This window comes from Solanum verrucosum, unplaced genomic scaffold, assembly GCF_900185275.1.
Source record: "Solanum verrucosum unplaced genomic scaffold, falcon-dt-bn FXZP01000278.1, whole genome shotgun sequence".
In the NCBI taxonomy this organism is placed as follows: domain Eukaryota; kingdom Viridiplantae; phylum Streptophyta; class Magnoliopsida; order Solanales; family Solanaceae; genus Solanum; species Solanum verrucosum.
In genome coordinates, this window is record NW_026020332.1 from 5,063,823 (window position 1) to 5,087,567 (window position 23,745).

The following is a 23,745-nucleotide window of genomic DNA, read 5'->3' on the forward strand; positions in this document are numbered from 1 at the left end:
ATGCCCTTCACTCTAACGAAAGACTAAATAGGGACACATGGCACAATCTTATCCGTCGATCCGATATTTAATAAATATCAGGTCGGTGGATAAGATTTTGACACGTGTATGTACGTTAGTATAAAGGGTATACAAGCTCTAGTTTCACTACAACAAATATGATATATAGCTACAAAATTATTAGCTACGACATCAAATTCGTCACTAATTGCTCGCTTTTAGTGACAAAATTTACTTTTCGTGCTTAAATATATGAGACACATACTTTTAGTGATGAAACAAAAAAACTGTAGCAAAGTTTCATCTACTAAAGTTTCCCACCAAAAAATTAATTGGCGCCATTTGTTAAGTAGTGTTAGTCACGAATTTAAAGTTATCGGTGACACATTATTTCGTCACTAATAATGTATCTAATTCATGACAAATTATTTTGTCTTAAAATTTATTGATTTTTTTACCCAAAAAAATTTCATCTAAAAAAATTTGTTGTTACAATATCGACAAATTAGAATTCGTAGTTAAATATTATAAGTTTTAGCTATAAGAATTTAACTTTAATTATGATATTTATTTTCATCACTAATAGTATAAATAATTGGTGACAAAGATTTTATTGTCTCTAAACAATCTGTGATTCAGTGACAACAAAACAATTGTCACAAAATATGTAAGGTGTTAAATAGCGACGACTTAAAATTTGTAGTGAATAATTCAACTATTTGCTACGAAAAAAATTCATAGCTAAATACAATTTTTTTTTGCTACAATTGTTCATAATTATAAGTGACAACTTACAAAAAGAATAATATAAGTGCTTCATAAGAAATAGACAGAATCCTTTCGTTAATTGGCGAGGAAAAATATTAAAACCAACGAATTCGGTCCATTTTGTAAAAATGAAAAAGTTCAATTCATGAATTTTCTTAAATTACACAATTATGCATCATTTCAAAAATACAATCCAGGTTATAAGTATCGTGAGTGGGGTACGATTCTGCCACTAGATCACTAATATTTGTTGGTTTAACACTTTTGTTTTTTTATTTGATACACTTTCATCGATAAAGACGATAGAAAAAATAATTCTCAAGTCTTGGTGCTAATTTTTGTGCGTGTCTATTGATTTGTGATTGGTAAACTACATAGACTAAGTCGATCTATTTGCTTCTGTCTAAAAATAATAAAATTGTCCCTAATTAATACATTTAATAACAAAATAATTTTTGGTATATAAAATATAGTCAGTAGCGACGATATAATTTTGTCGGTAGTAATAACCGTTTTAGTGACAAAACATACTATTAACTACAAAAAATATACTTTTTACGACAAATGAATTTGTCACAAATGTTTAAGCATTTGGGACGATTTTTCTTTTTATAGTTAATATAATACTTTTAGCGACGAAGCACTAAATCGTCTTTGTATACTTTTAGAGACACACATTTAGTGACGACTGAGTGACGAATTATTTTTCGTCTCACAAGAATTTTAGTGACGAAATATGATTTATAAATGACGAAATTATTTGTCCCTGATAATCGAATTTGTTGTAGTGTTTTTGAAAGGCAGGGGCACCAATGTCCCAAAACAATGACAGAGGGTATCTGCATACCATTTACGATAGTTCGAGAATATATTTATCTTTTTTTCCTTAATTATTTATTCTCAAATTATTTCTTAAGACCTAAGACTAAACATCAATTAAGATAATTATTATTATAAAATAATAGTTATGTCAATCATTATTTCTTAAATAACATGCAAAATCTCATTATTTTGAATAAGTTGAATGACTCGAGGTAGCTAATAAGGTGGCATGGAGAAGGTAAGTGTGTAGTACGAGAAAATGGTCGATCATATTAGAGGTAAAACTAGTCTCGTTATCCTATGATAAACTTATATGTAGGGTAAGCTGGAAACATGGTGTAAAGTATACAGATTTAATCAAAACTAAACTAGTAATCAAATTAAATAATTTTAAAAAATTAAGGCATTTATGAGATAGCTAGAAGTCTAGAACTCCATGAGCTAACAATTTTAGATGATTTTTATAAAAAAAACTTAAGACATCGTTTGGTTTGAAAATAAAGTTAGGCTGGAGTAATTAATCTGATACTATTTTTTTATTAATTGTTTGATTTGTTGCACTAGCATGACATAATTTCTAAGAAAAAAATATTTATTAACCTTAGTTATTTAGTAAAAAAACGATTTAAGGGACCTCAGAGGTATTTTGTCATTTTTATTATTTTATTCTGAAATAACAAATCATATTATAACTTACCCTGATGCTTATTTAATCCAAATATAACTTATCATAAAATTAGTAAGAAACAAAAAATTAAAACACCACTAAATTATTTTATTCCAGAACTAAGACTAGTTGTTTTACATTTTTATCTATATATTTTTGTCTTTGCGGGTGTCTCTCTCACATGAGAAGATACCTATTCATATTATATATCTTAATCTTCTAATCTAAATTTTATATATATATATATATATATATATATATGACCAAATTATTCGATGCATTTTATTTGTTAGAGGCCACTCAATCAAATTATTAAATCACACAAGTAAGCAAGTAACGACAAAATAATGTCCATTTCTATGCAAGAAGAATTAGTGGAGTATTTAAGTTATACATGTAGGTTGAAATATATTTTTTCTCTAATAAACAAAACAATTACGTAGCATTTATCTTGAAAGGATTAGAAATATACTATATAATGGGAAAATTAAAGCCCATTAAATAACTTGAAGCAAGTACAATTATTTAAATATTCTTTTCTCTTTTAATTTACGTGACATGATTTCAATTAATTAATAGGATATTAAGAAAAAAACAGGCAGGCCATGAAAAAAAGCAGTTTAATTTCTTTGGCCAAATATCAGATTGAGGAAATTGCAGACATTCCTTTGGTTGTTTGATTGTGAAAAGTCTCACAATAATCACTTTTAGTAATTTGATTAATATGACCAACTGACTTTGTTTATATAACACATTAAAATTGACCCCGCGCTAATCAAGCACAAACCGCCACCTACCCATGTGCCTTAATTTTTATGTGACTAAATTATCAAAGGATAATTTCAGAGATCCATGCTAATTTTTTGAAGGTCCAAACAACATATGTACAATGAAACTAAACGTGAAGGGAGGTCTCTGAAATTATCTCAAATTATTATACTCGTAAACATAATTAATATTGTCCTCGTACAGGGCCCAGTGGCAGCAGAGCCGGCCTTCTGTTAGGGGGTTCATCTGAATCTCCTTCGGCAGAAAATATTACTATTTATACATGGTTAAAATTAGTTTTTTTATGTATATGTAGTAGATGTCGAACCCTCTTCGATTAGTTCGTGTGTTTAGTGCTTCAGATTTTGAACCCCTTATTAAAAATTCTAGCTCCGCCCGACCCAGGATACTATATAAGAAGCCAATTAGTCACCCAATTTCCTTATCCTATTACATATCTTCAATTTTTTGTGTTGATAAAAAAAAATGATAAAGTTAAGATCGAAGAGGTTTTCAAGGAAGGTTAAAAGTAATAGTACTATTAACAATAATGGTGGTGAAATCAAATGGGAATTACGTCCAGGAGGTATGTTAGTTCAAAAAAGAGAATGTGAGAATAATATTAGTAATTCAAATGGAGAAGCAATCATCACACTTAGAGTCTCAACTGTTTCTAATTGCCATGACATTTCTATCCAACCCACTTCTACTTTTGGTAAGCCTCCCACTTTGTTTATGTGGTCGAAAATGTATGTGAAATTCACAATAGTTGGTCTTTGTTACTGAATTGGGTCAATAATGTCCTTATTTCACACGAAAATTAACGTTATATTTCGTTTTGTTGGCTCATCAGGTGAATTGAAGATGATGTTGTCAATTGTAACTGGTTTGGAACCAAAAGAGCAGAGGCTGTTATTTAGAGGGAAAGAAAGGGAAGATTATGAACACTTGCATATGGTTGGGGTGAGAGACAAAGACAAACTTCTGCTCTTCTTATCGAACCACTAGTGTCTAATTAAGATTCCTACTAGTAATTAGTACTAATTCACTTCTATAACTATAATTAATGTAGCAGAGCATCTCTAGCTTCTTGCTTAAGCACAGACTAATATGAATCGATCAGAAGATGCAAGGCTTAGATTATCAGATCCTCAACACAATTTTCCTAGAAATGGAGGGTCAAGACGGTAAGAAAAGGGCCTATTAATGACTTAGCTTACGCTAAAAATCAACCTTGTCCTGGTTAATTAATTACTCGCTTATCTCTATTGTAACAGTATATAGTTCATGTGTATGTATTAAAATGTATGAGCCGATGTAAATTGTCCCTCTGAATTGAAACCTATAAATTCTTGAATCTGTTTTTACATCATTTGTAAAGAGAATCTAATATTATACAAAATTCATCTATCAAATGATGTATATATGTGAGCACGGAGAACTTTTACTAGTTAAGAAAGGAAGAAATCTAGCACTTATTTTGATAATATATAAAGTTCTTTACGAATCGAAATGAAGAGAATATTTTTTATTAATGTAGTGATAGTGCACAACTTTTTTATAGGCATAATACATAAGTATGACCCTTAACTTGGCTTCAGTGGACAATATATCCTCCAACTTTAAATGTGCACAAGTAGACACTTAAACTTACATAAAATTGAACAAATAGACACACATGTCCTACCTGGCATAATACACGTAGTACGCCGCGTTGGACACAAAATTGTCACGTTGGGTGTCATGTAGGACGAATGTATCTATTTGTTTAATTTTATACAAATTTAAGTGCATACTTGTACACATCCAAAATTAAAAGGTCATAGTTATAAGTTAATGCCAAATTAATGATCATATTTATGTTATGCCTTTTTTATACCGTTAACTTTATGGTCGTAATGAAAAAATTGTGACTGGTTTAGAATAATTATGGACTACCTACCTCTTCAAAATTTCATTGGAGTACTAAAGACTATTAGGCACCTCCCAAAATTATTCAAAAACATTCTTCTATATGTCTTTTTATTAATATAACTAAAAAAAAAATCAGAAAATTTCACAATCAAATATATATTTATGAAAAAAGAGTCACTCTAATCCGAAAACACCATTCATCTAATTAATCAAAAGCATATAATTTGGTGGTTTAGTAGTAGTCATCGCTTGCAGCAGATGAAACCCCTCCTGGACCAGCGGCAACAGGGGAATCGGCAGCAGCATTTGGTGCACTAGCCTCAGGTGCTGCAGAAATGGGAGATTGAGTAGGAGCAGCGCTGGCTTCACTAGCTGGTGCAGGTGGAGATGAAGGTTCCACATCGGCAGCAACAGGGCTCGATGCATCAGGAGATTCAGAAGAAGATGGAGAAACTGAAACCGAATCTGCAGCTGGTGCACTGGCTTCAGGGGATGAAGCAGGGGAATCTACTGCTTGTGCAGAAACACCTGCAACAAGGGCAACCAACACAAGAGCCAGAGCAACTAATTGGCGTGCCATTTTTTTTTATTTTAATTTTATGATGATGATTTGTTTCTTTTTTTTTTCTTTTTGATTTTATTAATAAATAGATTCTTTATTAACAGTACTTCTCGTTTATTCTTTTAGAGAAATACTTGACAGCTAAAGAATGAATTGAAAGAGAGTGGTGAAGGTGGAATTTATAGAAGGACTGGAATCGGATATGGCGGAAAATGAATGGAAGGAAAAAAATGATTGGCAGAGAAAAGTGAAAGAATGAAGGGATGATGATGAGCATTTTTGTTCGAAAATAAAGGGGTGTTGTTTCTGCCACAAGAATAAGTAGGGGTCTTGTTGAATCTGACTAAATTCTTAAGAGAAAATTACGATCTACAAACATTTTAAATATATTATTAACACTTAATGATAATTAGTATACATAAAATTAGTGAGTCAATGACATATTCTTCTCATTATTTTCTACTATTTAGCTCCATTGCATCTTTAATTATGATCCACTTTTTGTGTTTTGAGTAAAAATGAACCCAAGGAAATTGAGCAAAACGAAGGGATAAAATAAAGTTTATAAAATTGTCTACAGTGGATTAGGTTTTTTATTAATGGATCAAGTTTTAACGGTGGTTAAGATTACTGGTGCCATATAGCGCATTAAATTAGTGTATTATATAAATTTCAAAATATTAGTTATTTTTTGTAGGGTTTAGATTTAAGTGTTATTTTTATAGAGTTGAAGGTTTGAACTAAGGAGATCTAAATTAATTGAATTAATAAAATAAGTAGATTATTAATCCATCTTAACTTAAATTTATTGGACAGATCTATTATTTTTATGAGCTGATTTTTCCATCCCCGATTTATAAGTCAAAAACTCAATTTTGAATTACACAATACGAGGTGAATATGAATGATGGAACAAAAACAAACACTCAAACAAAAAAATATACTAGATTTTAAAGAGATACAAAGAGGAGGTCTAAACATGTCTAAGAGAAAAAACAGGGACGAAAGAAAAGGAAAAAGAAGTCAAAAAATGTTTTTTTTAGCAACAAAAAAAAGTATGTCATACCAGCTGGTTGTAAACCAAAACTATATAATATAATAGTAATATGTAGATAGATCAATAAAGTTGATATAAACAATCACATTAGAAATCAAAATAAAAAGTTCTGAGAAAAAACAAAAGGAAGTAGCAAGCATTTGAAAACAATTGTAACTATTAGGCAAAATAACAAATAATGAAATACATTAAAAAAAAATGATAAATTAAATTGCGAGAAAAAATATAAAAAGAAATAGTAGGGGGAAAAAAGATTGTAAAGGAACTGAGTTAAGTCAAAAAGAACGGCAAAAGATAAGTTTGTATTAATTAGGATCTGGTGGAGTATAAATTTCCACATTAATTAATGTGATATCTACCGAGTTGTCTATTAAAGACAAGAGTAATTTAAGAAAAAATAATTATATTCACATAGTCCATAAAAAAAATTATACCTTCATAATTATTTTTACACAATATATAACATTATACATTTATTTATACTATATACAACATTATACATTTATTATACAAATATAGATTTACATAAATATGCATAATAGTGTATAAAAGGTGTTCACACACATTTTACATTGTTATACACCTTATACATAATTATACGACAAAAAAAAAGTTAAAAATACCTCGCTCTTAATTTGCACTGCAGAACCCGACAAATTCAAAATCAAGTGACCCATCCCAATTTTAACTATTAGATTTTTTTTAGAAACCCAACCACTCAATTCATTCTAGGAATGTGTATCGATTGGTTCAATATATCAACTTAATTTATCTATTTTTAATTTATAAACACGCGAAATCGATAAATCAAATCAAATAAGATATCATTTGAAATTTTGGTCACGTATCCCTTGTTAAAATTAAGACCTAAATATAATACAAGAGGAATATCTGAACTGAAATTATAGTAACAAAAAAATAATTGAAATGGACGAGATAATTATTATGGATTTTTTTTTATTTTTCTAAAGTATAGTATCTCACATTAAAGTGCGGTTAATCCAAATTCGTCTTTAAGTAAAGCCCATTCTAAGGTAACAATTGCTATTAAGGATACCCAGACCTCGAACTTAAAATTCAAAATTAAGAAAGGATAGTCTCACCTATTACACCACATTCTTTGGCGGGTGATAATTACTATGGATGGGTAGGGCATGGGGCTAAAAGGAGTAGGTTTGGATAATTGGTTGAGTTAAGGAAGAAAGAGAAGGAGGAAGTTGAAGGGATTGATTAATGTCATAGACTCATTGCCAACCCACATAGCTTAGTGGGGGGTCTCTCTTTGCCTGGCTGAAATGGTAGTTTTTTTTTTTTTTTTCATAGAGTAGATCGCCGGATTTTAACATGACACGCATTGCTATTAACGATACGTGTCTGCCTTCTCCGCCCAAAATCAACCTCTACCTTCCATTTTCTATGTACCCATTCCTTCCAAATATTCCTCTCTTCCATTAATTCCATTTCTCTGTTACATCCACCTTCACATTTCCCATTTCATTCTTGAAACTACCCTTTTCATGGCGCCTTCGAATACCAATCCTGTTGCAGTTGCAGATGAAGTTCTTCAGAAATCAAGAGTCACCGTTGTTGGTAGTGGAAATTGGGGTAGTGTTGCAGCCAAGCTCATTGCTTCTAATACCCTCAACATCAATTCTTTCCACGGTTTGTTTTATACCCTTTTCTTCGTTCTACGTCTAAATTGAACGTTCATTTATGTTGTTTTTAATTTTCTGGTGTAATTTAGATGAAGTTAGGATGTGGGTCTTTGAGGAGACATTGCCATCCGGTGAAAAACTCTCCGAAGTCATCAATCGGACCAATGTAATTGCCCTGTTTACTCTTCTGTTAATTATGCTTTCTAACGCTTGTAGTAATATGGAGATCAATATTTTAACTGGGTGTTTTTTTTTCACAGGAGAATGTTAAGTATCTTCCTGGTATAAAATTACCTAAAAATGTTGTTGCCGATCCTGATATTGAACATGCAGGTATTAGACATTGTTGAACTTGTTGTTGTTCTTGTAGTATTAACAAGATGTTAATATTTGAGCTTTAAATGTAGTTTGTGGAGTGTTTTAAGTCCTTTTTAATTTTATAGTGGTGGAAATTGTGCAGTGAAGGATGCTAACATGTTAGTGTTTGTGACTCCTCATCAATTCATGGAGGGGATTTGCAAGAGGCTAATTGGGAAAATTAGGAAAGATGCTGTAGCAATTTCCCTAATTAAAGGAATGGAGGTCAAGAAGGAAGGACCTTGCATGATCTCTACCCTCATCTCTGAAATTCTTGGGATCAGTTGTTGTGTTCTAATGGGAGCCAACATTGCCAATGAGGTTTATTTCGAGAAATTTGTTGTTACATGTTAGTGTCAACCAACTTAAAATGAATGTGGCTGAGAATTTCAAGTGCAGATTGCAGTTGAGAAGTTCAGTGAAGCAACGGTTGGATATAGGGAGAACAAAGAGATTGCGGAGAAATGGGTTCGCCTATTCAATACTCCTTACTTTATGGTCTCAGCTGTGAGTGCTGCATAACTGCATTTGAACGTATTACTAGTTTTAAGCTTTTCTGGCATTCTCTGATAAGATATCCAATTAATCTAATGGAAATAGGTTCAAGATGTGGAAGGAGTCGAACTTTGTGGAACTCTTAAAAATGTTGTGGCTCTAGCAGCAGGTTAATATACTTGTGCTTTTATTGTCCTGTATCTTATCATTAGTTGATTCTAGCTTTGAGTAACATAGAATTTAAATTTGTGATATACCAGGCTTTGTGGACGGCCTCGATATGGGAAATAACACTAAGGTAACAGCCAGAAAGATATCGAATCTCTGTGTTTTAAGTAAATGGAGCAATTTGTTCCCCTGATTAATGTGTCTTCTTTGTTTCTAAACGACCGAACAGGCTGCAATAATGAGAATTGGCTTGAGAGAGATGAAGGCCTTATCCAAGCTATTGTTTCCTTCTGTCAAAGATAATACATTCTTTGAGAGTTGTGGAGTAGCAGATCTGATAACTACTTGCTGTAAGTTGGCAGTTTTCATTCTACTCGTGTATACCATTTACTCATGGTAATAAACAATCATATATGATTTTATATGCAGTGGGAGGAAGAAACAGGAGATGTGCTGATGCTTTTGCAAGGAACGGAGGAAAAAGGTTTTTCACTCTGGCTTAGCTCTTCGTCCTAAATATGGACAAGAAGACAATGTGCTAATTCTTCATCTTGCTGGTCTGTTTAGGTCTTTTGATGAACTTGAAGCAGAGATGTTGCAAGGCCAAAAGCTGCAGGTACTTAAGTCTGATTGTTGATTATCTGTATCTGGTGTTGAAAATGCATATACACATTCAAATGCTCCACAAAAGTACAAAGCATATAAATCCAGAATGTCTTTCTACTGTGGGGGAACTGAAGCATGCCAGAATATCTAGCACAAAACTAGATAATTTACTGCCTTCTTAATGGTTCACCTTTGAGAACAAGTACATGTTCTGAAATCTCATATACCAATATATGCTATATGGAATTATAAGCAAGGGAATATTGTATTCTTCATACTTAACTAGCTACTTTAAAACAAATGGAGTAATTGATATTTATCCACTGCTGCAATTATGTTACTACTTCAGCAAGTTGATACCTTTGCTATGTTCAAAATTTTCTTAAAGGGTGTCTCTACAGCAAAGGAGGTTTACGAGGTTCTAAGTCATCGAGGATGGTTAGAATTATTCCCCCTTTTCTCAACAGTTCATGAGATCTGCAGTGGCCGTCTTGCTCCCTCAGCCATAGTTGAATATACCGAGCACTCAGCCAGATTGCCCTTGCTGTAAAGTTCTGCTCACTTGAACTGATAAGCAGAGAGTTGAAGTCAATATATAAATCTAGATACTCCAGATTTTGGTTACTTATCAGTCCCTGCTTCTCTTGTTTTTCCCCCTTATAATGAATAGTACAATTTTGAGGAGGGGCTGGTATCCTCCTCATAAGCCATCAGCAATTTGATGCCAAGAAATCATAGCATTTGAGTTACCTTGTGTTTTCCAATTTCTCTTGGATATGGAAAATGAGGAGATGCATTTTTCCTCACTTTATTTTATCACTGTTGTTCAAGTAGAGTTTTCCCTCTCTTGTTAACCAAACCACCTAAGGGAATTATCTAGTAACACAAATATAAAAGAGTAAATTTATAACATCACCTATTTGATTCAAGCGATAATTATTTTAAAGGATTTTACAAACAAATGCATATCTTGAAAACCATAAATAGTAACCAACTCATTTCACTCTTTACCCACACCATCAAACTTTGAATAAATTTTATAACTATCAACTAGTTCGTATTCTCTCCATTCTATCAACACTCTTCCGGGCTCTTTCTAATTGATGATCGATGCTTCTCCTTGATTTTTCAGTGCAGTCCACACTTCTCCGAGATCTCTCCATTTGTTCAAAAGAGATCCTTAGTTTTTCTAGTTTGTCTGTAATAGCATTACTGGAATGATTCTTTAACTTCTCAGGCCTGTCTGTGCTGTGTCTCGGTTTTTCTCTACGGTCACTGCTTTTCCTTGAAGCTTCAAAAACATCAGTACTCTTTCTTGGTGGCTCAAACTGGTCTGTGCTTTTCCTAGAACTGATCCTTTGTGATTGGAACCTTTCAATAGTTGCTACAAACTTCTTTAGGTGTCTGATATATTCTGGATAGAGCTCCAAGTCGCAATGGTTCCCTCCCTTGATCCATAAAGGCTCATACTTCTCCTTGCATAATTCCCAGAGTTGCTTGCCATGTGAAAAATCAACTACTTCATCTGCAGTTCCCTGCAATATCAATTAACACCACAGACTCAACACACCGTAGAATGTTTGCAATGACTGATGCTCGAAGGGGAAACATAAAATATGCAGTATTAATTTTGTTCCTACTATTTCTAGTTAGTCTTGCGTCTCTGATTTTTGTCTAGAATCGAAACAACAATCATGCTATGATTTCAAGAGGATATATAAATTTAGACATGAAAACTTTGGTCCTTCAAAATCTTTCGTTTCTTTGTGAACTATAAAATGCACAGCCTAATTGTTTCTCGAAACATATCATAATTCATGAACAAGGTAAAATGGACAATTCAACAAATTGTGTTAGCTTAGTCAAAGGTAAATGCCACACTTACATGAATGATGAGCACGGGACAATTAACCGAAGGGATCTTGTCAATATTCTGCAACACAATCAAGAAAGCATTTCATTTAGTGAGGTAGAAAGGCCCCAACCTTTCACATCCATAAATACAAATGCAATCACATATACATATGTAAATACTACTAGCAGAAACAGCCACACTAAAGAGATGAATGCTACCTTGTAAATGTCAAACCAGTACGTGCGCTTGACAGGATACATGACTCGTAAACCTGAAAGAAGGGGACTGTGCAGAATGACTGCTCTTAACCGTGGTAGACGAGCTGCAAGATCCAAAGTAGGCCCACTACCAACTGATTGGCCATAAAGTATAACATCTTCCTGCTTTGTGCAATAGTTTTCTTCAAGGCACTTGTATGCAGCTTCAATATCTGCATAGGTATTCTGCTCACTTGGCTGCAAATAGCAAGTACAAGACCATGTAAGATATTGTCAAATTCTATTACACGTGAAAAGCGCAGCATACGGTATGATTTTAGCAAAGATATGAAATGATGTTTAAAGCTACATACCTTACCAGTTGACTGTCCATACCCAGAGTAGTCATACCTACACAAAATTAAGGGGTATTAGGAATATCAATTAGCGTATGTTTGTTTTGTTAGATAGTTTTCATGCAAATCGGGTGATATGGAATAAATAGGAGCAAATATTTCCCGACTTAACAATGGTAAATAATAAAGTCAGTCGATGGTCTTGTCTTCCTGATGCAAATCCAAAATGAGGAAAATGTTCCACTCTTCTATGATCCGTTCAGGAAGGGTATGAGAACATCTAGATTCACTGGTACCAAACTGGAAGCAGTTTAAGGCCAATCCACTATGACGGTATGACCTTTATGGGGATTTGACAGCAAACTGATCTAATAAAGATTTCAAGTTAGTAAATGGTGTACCCAACTTATGACACCAATATATTTGACGTCCTACACAAAGCCCTAATGTTTTTTACCAGATATTTTAAACTAAGACTTGTTAAAACTATGTTCAGCTCATTGTTTTAGCCAAACAACTAGTAATGGTGAACTACTTTAACTTGAGTCCATATAATTCCTAACCATGTTCAGAACATTAAATTACAGCAAACCTAATCTTGTTTCTGAGTTTCCTAAACAGAGCCTCAGATTCAGTGGTTCCATGGTTTTAAAAACTACTAACCAAGTAAATGTCATCACAAAGTGGAGGATTATTGAACATATTTATGCTAATGAATAGAAGGATAATGTCATTAATAAACTCATATATTTCTGCAGATTACAATCACATTGAAGGCAAACAGGCTGCAGTAACAAGCAATATATTATTTTTCCCTAACGCACACAGTTAATGAATAATGCCTTGATGCACATACTGAACTACTTTGTATCCTATAGAGAAATAGTTCTCAGAAAATTGGAATCACTAACAAGCTTGCTTCTGGGTGTTAACATATCTCTACGGAGCAGCAGATAACCCTTAGTACTATGTGTCTAGTTCGGTTTGAACTTCGAAGTCTGAGAAATAGCTACAACTTATATGGCTATAAAATACATTTATCAGAGTCCAGAGCCAAAAGGATAACTTTTTTTTTTTTGCAAAAATTCCTAAAGGGCAACAAATAAATGAAAAAAACCAAAGGGGCAAAGGCGCATGCCACCCCACGCCTTGCCCCAAAATATGTAACAGTGTTAAGTTAGAGAAAGGCGCATGGCCCCACATGCCTTGTAAGGCGCAGGGGCTCCCACGCCTTCCTCAAAGTTTTTTATATTTTTCAACTAATTATGATAATCTTGTGGTTTTCATCTATCAGGTTATCAAGGATTACTGGTGTGAGAATGGATCTAGATTTTAGTCTTCTTGAGACAAGCTCCCTTGCTTTGGAAATAATTGTCACAGTTTTCACCCAACATGTAATTTTAGTTGAAAATATAAAGATTTAATAGGAGTACGGAACCAAAAGGGCAACAAACATTTTCGAAAATTCCAAAGGGCAACTAAATTATTTATCAAACCAAAAGGGCAACAAATTTTAACAGTGTTTAAATTAGGGTTTCCGCCGCAAGGCGCAGAAACCCATGAGTATTACAAGGTGCAATAGCTTTTAGCCTTGTAAGGCTCAACCGCCTTGAGCCTTACAAGGCGCAAGGCTGTCTGCGCTTTGCAGGCGATTTTTTTTTAAAAAAAAAAGTGGTTTTATTTTTTGAGCTGTTATTAATTTCGAAATACCATAGATATGCTACTCCACTAATTAAAAGTTAATACAAATTCAATAAATTATAACTAAATGTACGTATAAAGATATGAACAAATCTTTATACGTACATTTAGTTATAATTTATTGAATTTGTATTAACTTTTAATTAGTGGAGTAGCATATCTATGGTATTTCGAAATTAATAACAGCTCAAAAAATAAAACCAAATTTTTTTTTTTTTAAAAAAAAAATCGCCTACAAAGCGCAGACAGCCTTGCGCCTTGTAAGGCTCAAGGCGGCTGAGCCTTGCAAGGCTCATGGGTTTCTGCGCCTTGCGGCGGAAACCCTAATTTAAACGTTGTTAAAATTTGTTGCCCTTTTAGTTTAATAAATAATTTAGTTGCCCTTTTGGAATTTTCGAAAAAATTTGTTGCCCTTTTGGTTCCAAACTCAATTTAATAGAACCTAAGAATCAACAAGGGTTGTGGTGGAGTGGTGTTCGAATCTTCTTGGGTACAGAGTCATCTTTGTTAGGAAGAGTTTTACCTCCCAATGTGAAACTTTTCGATGTGAATACAGAATTAGTCGGATTCCAATCGGGTACCAAACACCGAGCGGGAAACAAACAAAACAGCACCTAAGAGAAATAGGTAAAACTGATAAATTCATTTGTCGAATAATTACATCATTAATCACACTACAAACAAAAATTAGTTATGAACTTGTTGCTAATTCAGCACTAAATTACTTCTAGCTATTAGAATCTTATGATAATCCATCCTAATGCATTGCTATATAGAATTACCGACGAATTTTGTTATTTAGCCATATAATTTTACCGTGCTTTCTATTTAATTTTTTCAGCAGTGAAATATTAAAGTGAATAAGGACACTTAAAATTACTAATATATTACAGGATGGAACATCTCTATATTAAAAGATTAGTCCTTTATATATATGAGGAAGGCGTGGGAGCCCTGTGTCTTACAAGGTGTGTGGGACCACACACCTTCCTCCTTTAACTTAACGACTGTCACGACGTTTGGGGCAAGGTATCGGGTGGCCTGCGCCTTTGCCCCTTTGCTTTTCTTCCATTTCTAATTTCTCTGTTGCCCTTTTGGAATTTTTGCAAAAAAAAAAAAAAAAAAGTTGCCTTTTTGGCTCCGGACTCACATTTATCCTACTACCATACTTGACAATGGATTTTGTTAAGGCTTGAATATCATACTACAAAAGCATTTGGGAACCATTGAAAGAATCAGAGCCCAACTTTGATCCAAAGTATAAAGATCTATAAAGAGTTCAGTTGGTAGTACTTTCAAGCTTAACGTGTCCACAAAATCATACATAAAAATGCGTAGAAACTTAAATTTAACATTGATGTTCTTGAACTTCCTGGTCACTAGCCCCATAAAGACACGTGCTGTGTTTCTTATCCTTAAAAGTTATATACAAAAACAATCATGCAAACATCATTACTTAAACACCATTTTATTCTCTTCTTGTGGATTTTCATTTAAGATCAATGATCTTCTCTTTAACTCCCCCTAGCGGTCATATTTCAGAAGACTGATACATAATTTTGTTACCGGGCATACAGATATAACCCTATTACAAATTACAAGTTTACAACTGCTGATGACTACTGCAGATGGTAAGGAGGGCACTCAGCGGGGGGAGAGGTGTCTTCCTAAAGGTGAAAGGAGCGTGATTTATCCAAATGTTGACCCTCTGGAAAGTTGATACTACTGAAAGGGTTTCATCCATCTTCATTGACAATCATTTATCTCACAAAGTCCAAGATGGCATCCCTTATGCAAAACATTGCCAATCATTAGCTAAAACCTATGGCATCAACCAGTCTAAAATTTGGATCCCTCCATTCCACATGAAGAAACTCAATAAAGTGTTGCTATCATTCTTTTACCAAAATTAAGCCTGTTGCGCTTTTTTTGGAATTCTCTTGGGGTGGAGAAAGCCTGTATGAGAAAATAGTGAATCCAAATCATCACGCTTTTTAGTGATGGGTGGTATTTGGGATAAGCTAGTGCCTACATCGGTTATTCTAACGGATACCTGCTACCTCCTACTAGTAGAGGTACAGAGTAACTACCGATAGTGAATCAAAATCATCACTCTAGATACTCCAATGTTATTGAATCTTCAGATCCTGGTAAACCAAACTCCTCATAACTGAATTTAGTTATAGAATCCAATTATGGAGATGACAACTCAACTTACATTATGCTTTGAGAATACCAAAATTATTCTGGTGCTGCCAACTTCATTTTCAGGAATGTAATCAATAGGCAAGTGAACTTGCTTACCCTTTTCCTCCCTTTCCTTAACACCCTCACCCCGTTCTCTAAGCCTTTCACTCTTTCCAGATGATGTTCTCATATCCCTTAGGTTTCACACGTTTACATACAATTCACATACCTTCTAATTTCAACTCCTTGAATTCTTCACTATTCTCATTGAATCCATCTCAATTCCGCAGGTAATATTACATCAGAAAATTCCTTGAAGCTGGCTTTAACCATCTATTTTACCATCAACCACGATGGAATCAAATACCAGAACATCCTCTAAAAATTAAGGTCCGTGCAAAGCAAATACCAGAACAGGTAATGATAGTTAAGGAATAAAGCAATCTCCATATAAGAATTAAAGTGGTAAGATCTCGTTTCCCTCTACAGTACTAAATGAAGAAAGTGTTTGTTAGCTGCCAGGATGACACAAAATCTGAAATTTAGAAACTCCTAGAAGCTTCAGTCAGCAGACACAAAGAATAACAAATATTCTACTAATCCTCAATGCCAAACCAGCCAGGACCAGCTGTATAAATCATCCATTCCACTCAGCTCAATTTGAACCCAATTGCATTCCATTACTCAAAAAGAATTGTATTTCAAGCAAATTAAGATATCTCAAACTTGAAACTTTTAACACTAAATTTTTCCCCAAACTAGCATATCCAATTCTCTAACTTGCTAAAAATCAAGACTTTTCAAACAGATAAAGGAGAAAGAGAAAGAGTAAAGTACCCCAAGAGATTGACCCGCAAGTGGATGCTCAATTCAATGAAAAGCTCATACATCTGACCCAAGTCAGCCGCATTTCCATGAGAATACAGTAAAGTGGAGGTAGCCATAGGATGCCTAATATACATGGCAACAATTTCAGTACCTTTACGAGTGGGCAACTTAAGTACTTCAACATTTTCACGGTGAGGAAAAGGGCTAAGCAGCAAAAGACCCGTGAGATCATCTTTAATAAGCTTATAAGAAGGTGGGTTTGGAGGAAAAAACGCAAACTTCGCCGCCATTGATGAAGTAACCCCTCCCATATTCTCCTTGCTACAGAAAAAAAACGATTTTTTGGGGTTTTCTTGAAAAAAAGAAACACTGTATTGCAATTAAGTTGTTGAAATGGGAAAATTATAGTACTATTACTATTGAATGGGAAGATTCATTGTGGATCAATGAACATTCCTAATTCCTTTACTCTTTTAGAAGAGAAAAGAACTTTACACTCTGGATATTGTTTACTCTTGTTGACTACACTACACGACTAAAGCCGACAGAAAACGTGGAAGAGAATGTGCTTATTGATCGGTCATGGTCCCCTCTCTCTCTCTCTGCATTATGTGTCTTTGTATCACTTTCATGTTTTATAATTGTATCAGTGATCGGAAATTGTTCGGATGGTAAATATTTTTTTATTTTAACTTTAAAGGTGTAAATTCGAGGCACGAAGTAAAAAGGATGAAAGCTCTAAAAAAGGTTTTAATGGCTGAAATACGAAAGAATTGCAATATTAGATCAAGGGGAAGATGGAAGAAGGGAATTCTTGAATGTGGAAAAGGATCTAATAAATTCGAAAGGAATGAAGAATTGTATGAGGTGAAAATCTTATATGGAGAGAACGATCTAATAAATTTGAAATGAATAAAAAATTAAACGTTGCTTGGTAGGGTGAAGCCCTCAATTCTGAACCCAAAATATATGGTGGCATTTGAATGAAGTTTTACAAAAAATAGAAAATTTGACTTTTGACTTTTGACTTTCTTCAATAACTATATGTATAGTTGAGCTAATTTTCAAATTCATGTTTTCAAGTATTTCAAAAAATAAAATAAATTAGCTTAGATTTAGGTCTAAGTCCATGTTTTATGTGAACCAATCCTTTTGACATCAGTGGCTCTTTCTCATGGTATGTCTCTGAGGTTCTGATATTTTCTAGTTATATTTCAAATTAAGCGCAACATCCTTATGAACTAATTTCATGTATAAAGTGTAGTTAATGTATATAGCGACTCCCTATTTCATACTATGCATGGTCCTTAATTATTGTAATTTGATCAAGAAAACCACAAAAAATGAATGTGCTAAAGAAGTTACATATTAGTCGAGAGGAAAAAACTTATAATATCATAACTATTCATAATTATCTTGGCATATTGATCTTTCAATATGTTTATATTAACTGAGATTTGGGAGATATGATTTCCATTATTAAAGACCTTTTAACTTCTTCCAAAAAAAAGATGAAATGACAGAGAAAAACATGGTTATGTGTCGAATGTATAGGAACCAAGTCACCAACCTCATTTGAAAAAACCAAAAGGGTTAAGCAATTATTTGAGCAGAATGTCCGGAATTACAGCAGATTTGAGTTAAAGTGGCACAAGAGAAGGTAATATTTCTCTTCCCCTTTTGCCTAAAAAACTACTACTAATCATTTGTTGTGATTTTCTCACTTGAAAAGAGAAAGTTGATTCCTCTACTTTTCTTTTTCTTTGTCATCAAAATAAGAAAGGGAATACCTCATTCATTGTACCTTTCCACCTGCTTTGTAGTAATTGAGGTGGAAAAAGTACAGGTCTTCTTTTTTCTATGAATAGTACTGTCTAGACCATCTTGCATCCATCTCGACTAATGGTTGGACAAATGAGAAGAAATCAGCTAGTGTTTTTTTACTGTCACTATAGGTTTCTCGATGGATTTAACAACAAAAAAGTTGAATTCTCTTGACACTTGCACAAAATACTGTTTCAATGGAATTCAGTTCATATATACTAAGAGCTTACACCTGGCCCAGAATCTATGATTGTTTTCCTCACATCACCCCACATTGAGGGTATGCCCTGCTCTGTTTGGTCCATAACACAGAACCACACACCTAGGTACTACAAGTCCACAACATGAGAACAAGATGTACAAGTCGGACCAACGGACTGTTGACATGAAGAACCATAGCCCCCACTGTGATACTGCAGCAAGATGTGACTCCATTAACAATCTTAATCACTCCAAGACAAGGGCAGTTGAGGCCTCTCAATCATATTAAAAGGAAACTAAACACTGAATGTGCACATGGTTTTCAAATCAATTCGAATGAATGCGTAAATACCAAAAGGTTAACTAAATTCCAACTCTGGCCCTACGAGACATTAAAACCCAGCCAGTTTCTGCTTGATAGTTAATCTTTATTTCCTGTGGTGATGAAATACACTTGAAATGATAAAATAAGACCCACACTTTATACCAGAGGGAAGAAAGGGGCACAAACAGGGCAGACAGAAGAAAAGAAGGACAAACTCATGTCCATGTGTGTCTACTGAGCAACAGTGATGCCACTTCCAGGATTATTTTTGGGGTCAAAAAACAGAGTTACCATGAATCACCTATGTCATTCCTCTTTGTTTTCTCCAAGATATGAGGAGTCTATCAAAATATTTCTCAAGGAAACCATAATAAAAACACAGCAGTCCACAAGCAGCTCCTACCTTCAAAGCATCTGCATATGGTCATCAAAAATCAACTTCAGACATACATGCAGATTCAACTATGGGATGCTACTAGAATATCCGAGACAGATATACACAATAATAATTCCCATGCATTAAAAGGAAAATCCACAAGAAGTTTAAGAAGACAAACTTTCAATAAAAAAATTCTTGATCAGCAAATCCGAAAGGGCTAACCACATGTGTGGCTCCCCTTAAATGTGGTATGATATGTCAATTAGATACTCGAACTTAGGTAGTGACCATATAGACACCTGAACTCGGTAAAATGTATCTCATAAACACACGAGTCGTACATGGCATAATGTGTGTTGTGTTATGAAGTCATCATAAGCACATGCTAAGCAAAAACTCCACCTTCATAACCTAAAATCATCCATTTTTACAACTCCCCCCCCCCCCTCCCTCTACTCTGGTGATCCTTCTGGATTCGCTGAAGTTACGATTGGACATGATCCTGGTGTTGATGAAGTGAAATCAGGCTGCTCAATTTGTGCAGATTATGACCTTGAACTGACTCATTTGACTGCTTTTGTCATTAATCCCTTGACACTGTATGGGAAAAGCTAAGCTGTCATCTCATTGGTTCCTCATGCATACTCGTGTTTCGGTCTTCCACGGCTTTAAGACCAAAGAAGCTATTAAGCACCTTAAGAGCAAAATGGACAATCTCACCTCAAACTTGAGTGGCATTAAAGCCAAGGTATTCCCATATTTGCATAAAAACCCTCAGAAGGGATGTCATGATCGTGTTTGGGTATCTTGAAAGTTTTTTTTTTTTTTTTTTTTACCGTGGTTTCCGGGCGTCGCTTTGCGAACCCGACTAGCTGTACCCACCGGGTCCCGCTGTTTCAAGGCGGGTCCACCACGGTTAGTTCCACGGGGCCCTGGAGACGCGGCCGGTTTGTAATGCCTCCAGTGGCTCTGCTGGGGCTCGAACCGGCGACCTGAAGGACTTTGTCCCAGGCCTTTACCAGCTGAGCTACCCCTCAGGGTTGGTATCTTGAAAGTTAACCTATCTTTTCTATAGTATGATTTTCAGAATTCTCCTTGCCTGTAGACCATCTGATTCTTTACAATCAAGACCTAGCTTAGCAATGAACTTCCTCACACTGACTGTCCTAACCATGAGGCAACCTCGTTAGGGACATGCCTACATTTATCAACCTTGGTTACTTGGATTTTGCGAGCCATGCCCAGTGCTGATGACTTCGACCTTTTTCTAGTCACCTCAATTCAATTTTAGCAATAATGATATCCCAACTACAACAACTAGTAAACAAGTAGACAAAAACATCCTTGCACTTCACTTTTTCACCAACCAACATGCAACACACACAATCTAAAGGCAATAACTATGTAAATCTGGGCAACTCAATCAAACAGTGTCAAACATGAGTGGAGAAGATTAGATTTGAACTGATTCATCAAGAGCAACTGTTGAATACCCTTTGTGCTTTATTTCCCTTCCTATTTCTTCAAAAAACCCTCTTTCCTTTTTGTTTGAGAAAAAATAGTAGAAATAATATATATAAAAAAAAACCTCATTTCTTAGAGGAACTTTTGATATCTTGGTGGATTTGTGGTGTGTTGGAGCAAGTTATCCTTGGGCAAGTGTTAAGTTGAAATTTGAGTTTTGGGTGATGGGAGAGTGTTAGAATTGAGAGAAAGTGAGAACTGTGTGGATAGCAGTGGAAATAGTAGGTCATATAACTTATATAGGATCGACAGCTCTGCAGCAGTGCTTTTTACCATTGTGATATTAATAAACTAGACAAAGAAGTCGTGACTCAAAATTGTCCACCCTGGCTGCAGCATTGAAGCTTAATGCCATGGTGCTGAGATTTTGCTAAACCTCCTTAATTAGTCTGGTTTTTATTTTGGACGAAGAAGAAGAAAATAAATGGAGGTTGAAGCAGAGAGGGGAAATTATCTTCTTTTTTTGCCTACTCACCTCTCCCAAATACTTCTTCACCCTACATCTACCTCTCTCTATGCCCACCATAGTCAACATCTCACACCTCCTCATTGGGGCAACTGTGCACCTCTACTTATGCCCGAACCATCTCATCTCGCCTCCCTCATCTTGTCCACCACGGAGATCACTCCTACCTTATCCCAAATATCTTTGTTTTAAATCATATCTCTTAGCATGCATACACATCCATCTCAACATCCTCATTTTCGCTACTTTCATCTTCTGGACGTGCGAATTCTTGACCGACTAACACTCCTCCCCATACAACATAGTTAGTGTGACAACCACTTTATAAAACTAACATTAAGACTTGGTGGCACATTCTTATCACACAAAACACCAGATGCGAACCTCCATTTCGTTCACTCATTCCAATACGATGTATAACATCATTGTCAATATCCTCATTTTCTTGGATTATTGACCTTGGATACTTGAAACTTCCTCTCTTGGAGATGGCTTATCTATCAATCATCACTTCCACATTTGTCATGTGAGTTTGGTCACAAAACATGCACTCCAAGTACTCTATCTTAATCTTGCTCAACCTGAACCCTTACACTCTAGGTTGTGCCTCCAATCTCTAGTTTATCATTCACTCTATCACTTGTTTTGTCAATCAATACTATGTCATCTACAAATAGCATGCGCCATGGCACCTCCCCTTGAGTATGTTGGGTCAGATTATCCATCACCAAGGCAAATAGAAATGGTCGAACATTTACCAAATATTTTAGTCATAATATTGTAAGAGAGCCATCCAGTCTCATCTTCATTGAGTTATTTGGTCAATCACTTGATTAGTTTATAGAGGTACCAAGAGCTAGAAGTTACCCCTCTTAACATGCTCATCGCACCGAGGACCTAACAAGAACCCATACACATAGAATTTGCTACATCAAGATGCTCCAACAAAATACCTCCTCATCCTTGCTTATGGTGTAAATTGTTAGTTGTACAGGAGGTAGACTATTGGTTAGATTTCCTCAGCTCATTTCAAGAGTAATCACTAATCTAAGTGTTGCTTTTGATCTTTTGTCATCCCAACATACCCTTATTGATGGGTTATATCAATTACAACAATAGAATTTACTTCTTATCAAAATAATACACACTAAGTTGATTGCCTAACTAGAAAGTTCAAAGCTTGAGATGTTGTAGCAGCAAAGGTGCAAAAGAAAAATTATGAGCCCCTGAAAACTTGACTCTTTTCACACATCATCTTACTAATGAGACCGCCTGTTGGATTATCTATGCTTCATCAAAAAAAGATGATGGATTATCGACGTTAGACTACTAAGAATTTCATCAAATACAAGCTAATGAGCATCCCAAGCATACTATCATTTAACAGGAAAGTAAACACAATTATTCCTAGAACTTGTTTCAGCAATTTCTTCTACCAAAATTGTCACAAACCAAAAAAAAATTACATCTTTCCGGCATTTAAAACTGAAATAATGGACGCTGTGCCAGATAGAGATTCACAACAGCTAAACACGACAAAATGCAGCCTCAATAACAAATTCCTCACCGATGACACAGTGTCAGATACACTATGTCTTCGTCTTCCTCCTTAGGCGCTTCCTTAACTTCTTCAACTTGTGTTTGTTCATCTTCTTCTTCCTCTTCTTCTTCACACTATCAGCCCAAATCTTACGCGAATCATCATCAACAACGATATCTTCCACAGGTGAAATAAATCCATTTGGAGAAACTGGATTTAGGAAATGCCCAAAAGAAAAGCTTGGGTAAAACCCAACATTCAGTTTTGAATCCGACGTTCCTCCTTGAAGAAAAAATGGGATTTGACCAAGCCCGCTGGAAGAAGGATGATGGAACAAAGGTGATGTAGGTATAGGTTTAGAGCTGAGGATTGTGGTAATTCTTGCCGCTGATAGAAATTTGTTTTGCAGAGATTTCCGAAGAATAGAAGCCATTAGAGGCTAACAATTCTTACCCGCTAGGGCTTTTGCAGGGTTTTGGTGATCCCGCCGGCCACTCGAACAAAAGCAAGATCCAGTTAACTG

General features: G+C 34.8%; 5 protein-coding genes across 5 annotated transcripts; 2 read left to right on the forward strand and 3 right to left on the reverse strand.

Annotated features, from left to right (window-relative positions):
- Positions 1–3,511: 3,511 nt before the first annotated feature.
- On the forward strand, positions 3,512–4,033 carry LOC125836488 (BAG family molecular chaperone regulator 4-like). Its single transcript, XM_049515661.1, has 2 exons — positions 3,512–3,740; positions 3,879–4,033. Exons 1-2 carry the CDS (start codon positions 3,512–3,514, stop codon positions 4,031–4,033), a joined length of 384 nt encoding a protein of 127 aa, XP_049371618.1.
- A 1,138-nt stretch (positions 4,034–5,171) lies between these two features.
- Positions 5,172–5,519, reverse strand: LOC125836489 (early nodulin-like protein 2). The gene has a single exon (XM_049515662.1). The coding sequence runs from the start codon at positions 5,517–5,519 to the stop codon at positions 5,172–5,174; it is 348 nt and encodes a 115-aa protein (XP_049371619.1).
- A 2,233-nt stretch (positions 5,520–7,752) lies between these two features.
- LOC125836210 (glycerol-3-phosphate dehydrogenase [NAD(+)]) lies at positions 7,753–10,584 on the forward strand. The gene is made up of 11 exons (XM_049515328.1): positions 7,753–8,220; positions 8,303–8,379; positions 8,474–8,546; positions 8,674–8,891; positions 8,970–9,077; positions 9,171–9,234; positions 9,326–9,363; positions 9,463–9,583; positions 9,663–9,717; positions 9,801–9,849; positions 10,228–10,584. Exons 1-11 carry the CDS (start codon positions 8,076–8,078, stop codon positions 10,387–10,389), a joined length of 1,110 nt encoding a protein of 369 aa, XP_049371285.1. The 5' UTR covers positions 7,753–8,075; the 3' UTR covers positions 10,390–10,584.
- A 126-nt stretch (positions 10,585–10,710) lies between these two features.
- LOC125836209 (uncharacterized) lies at positions 10,711–17,401 on the reverse strand. The gene is made up of 5 exons (XM_049515327.1): positions 16,973–17,401; positions 12,266–12,302; positions 11,913–12,149; positions 11,725–11,772; positions 10,711–11,374 (listed from the first exon to the last, which is right to left on the reverse strand). The coding sequence occupies exons 1-5, from the start codon at positions 17,272–17,274 to the stop codon at positions 10,886–10,888; spliced, it is 1,113 nt and encodes a 370-aa protein (XP_049371284.1). The 5' UTR covers positions 17,275–17,401; the 3' UTR covers positions 10,711–10,885.
- A 5,637-nt stretch (positions 17,402–23,038) lies between these two features.
- LOC125836255 (uncharacterized) lies at positions 23,039–23,745 on the reverse strand. Its single transcript, XM_049515428.1, has one exon. The coding sequence runs from the start codon at positions 23,653–23,655 to the stop codon at positions 23,272–23,274; it is 384 nt and encodes a 127-aa protein (XP_049371385.1). The 5' UTR covers positions 23,656–23,745; the 3' UTR covers positions 23,039–23,271.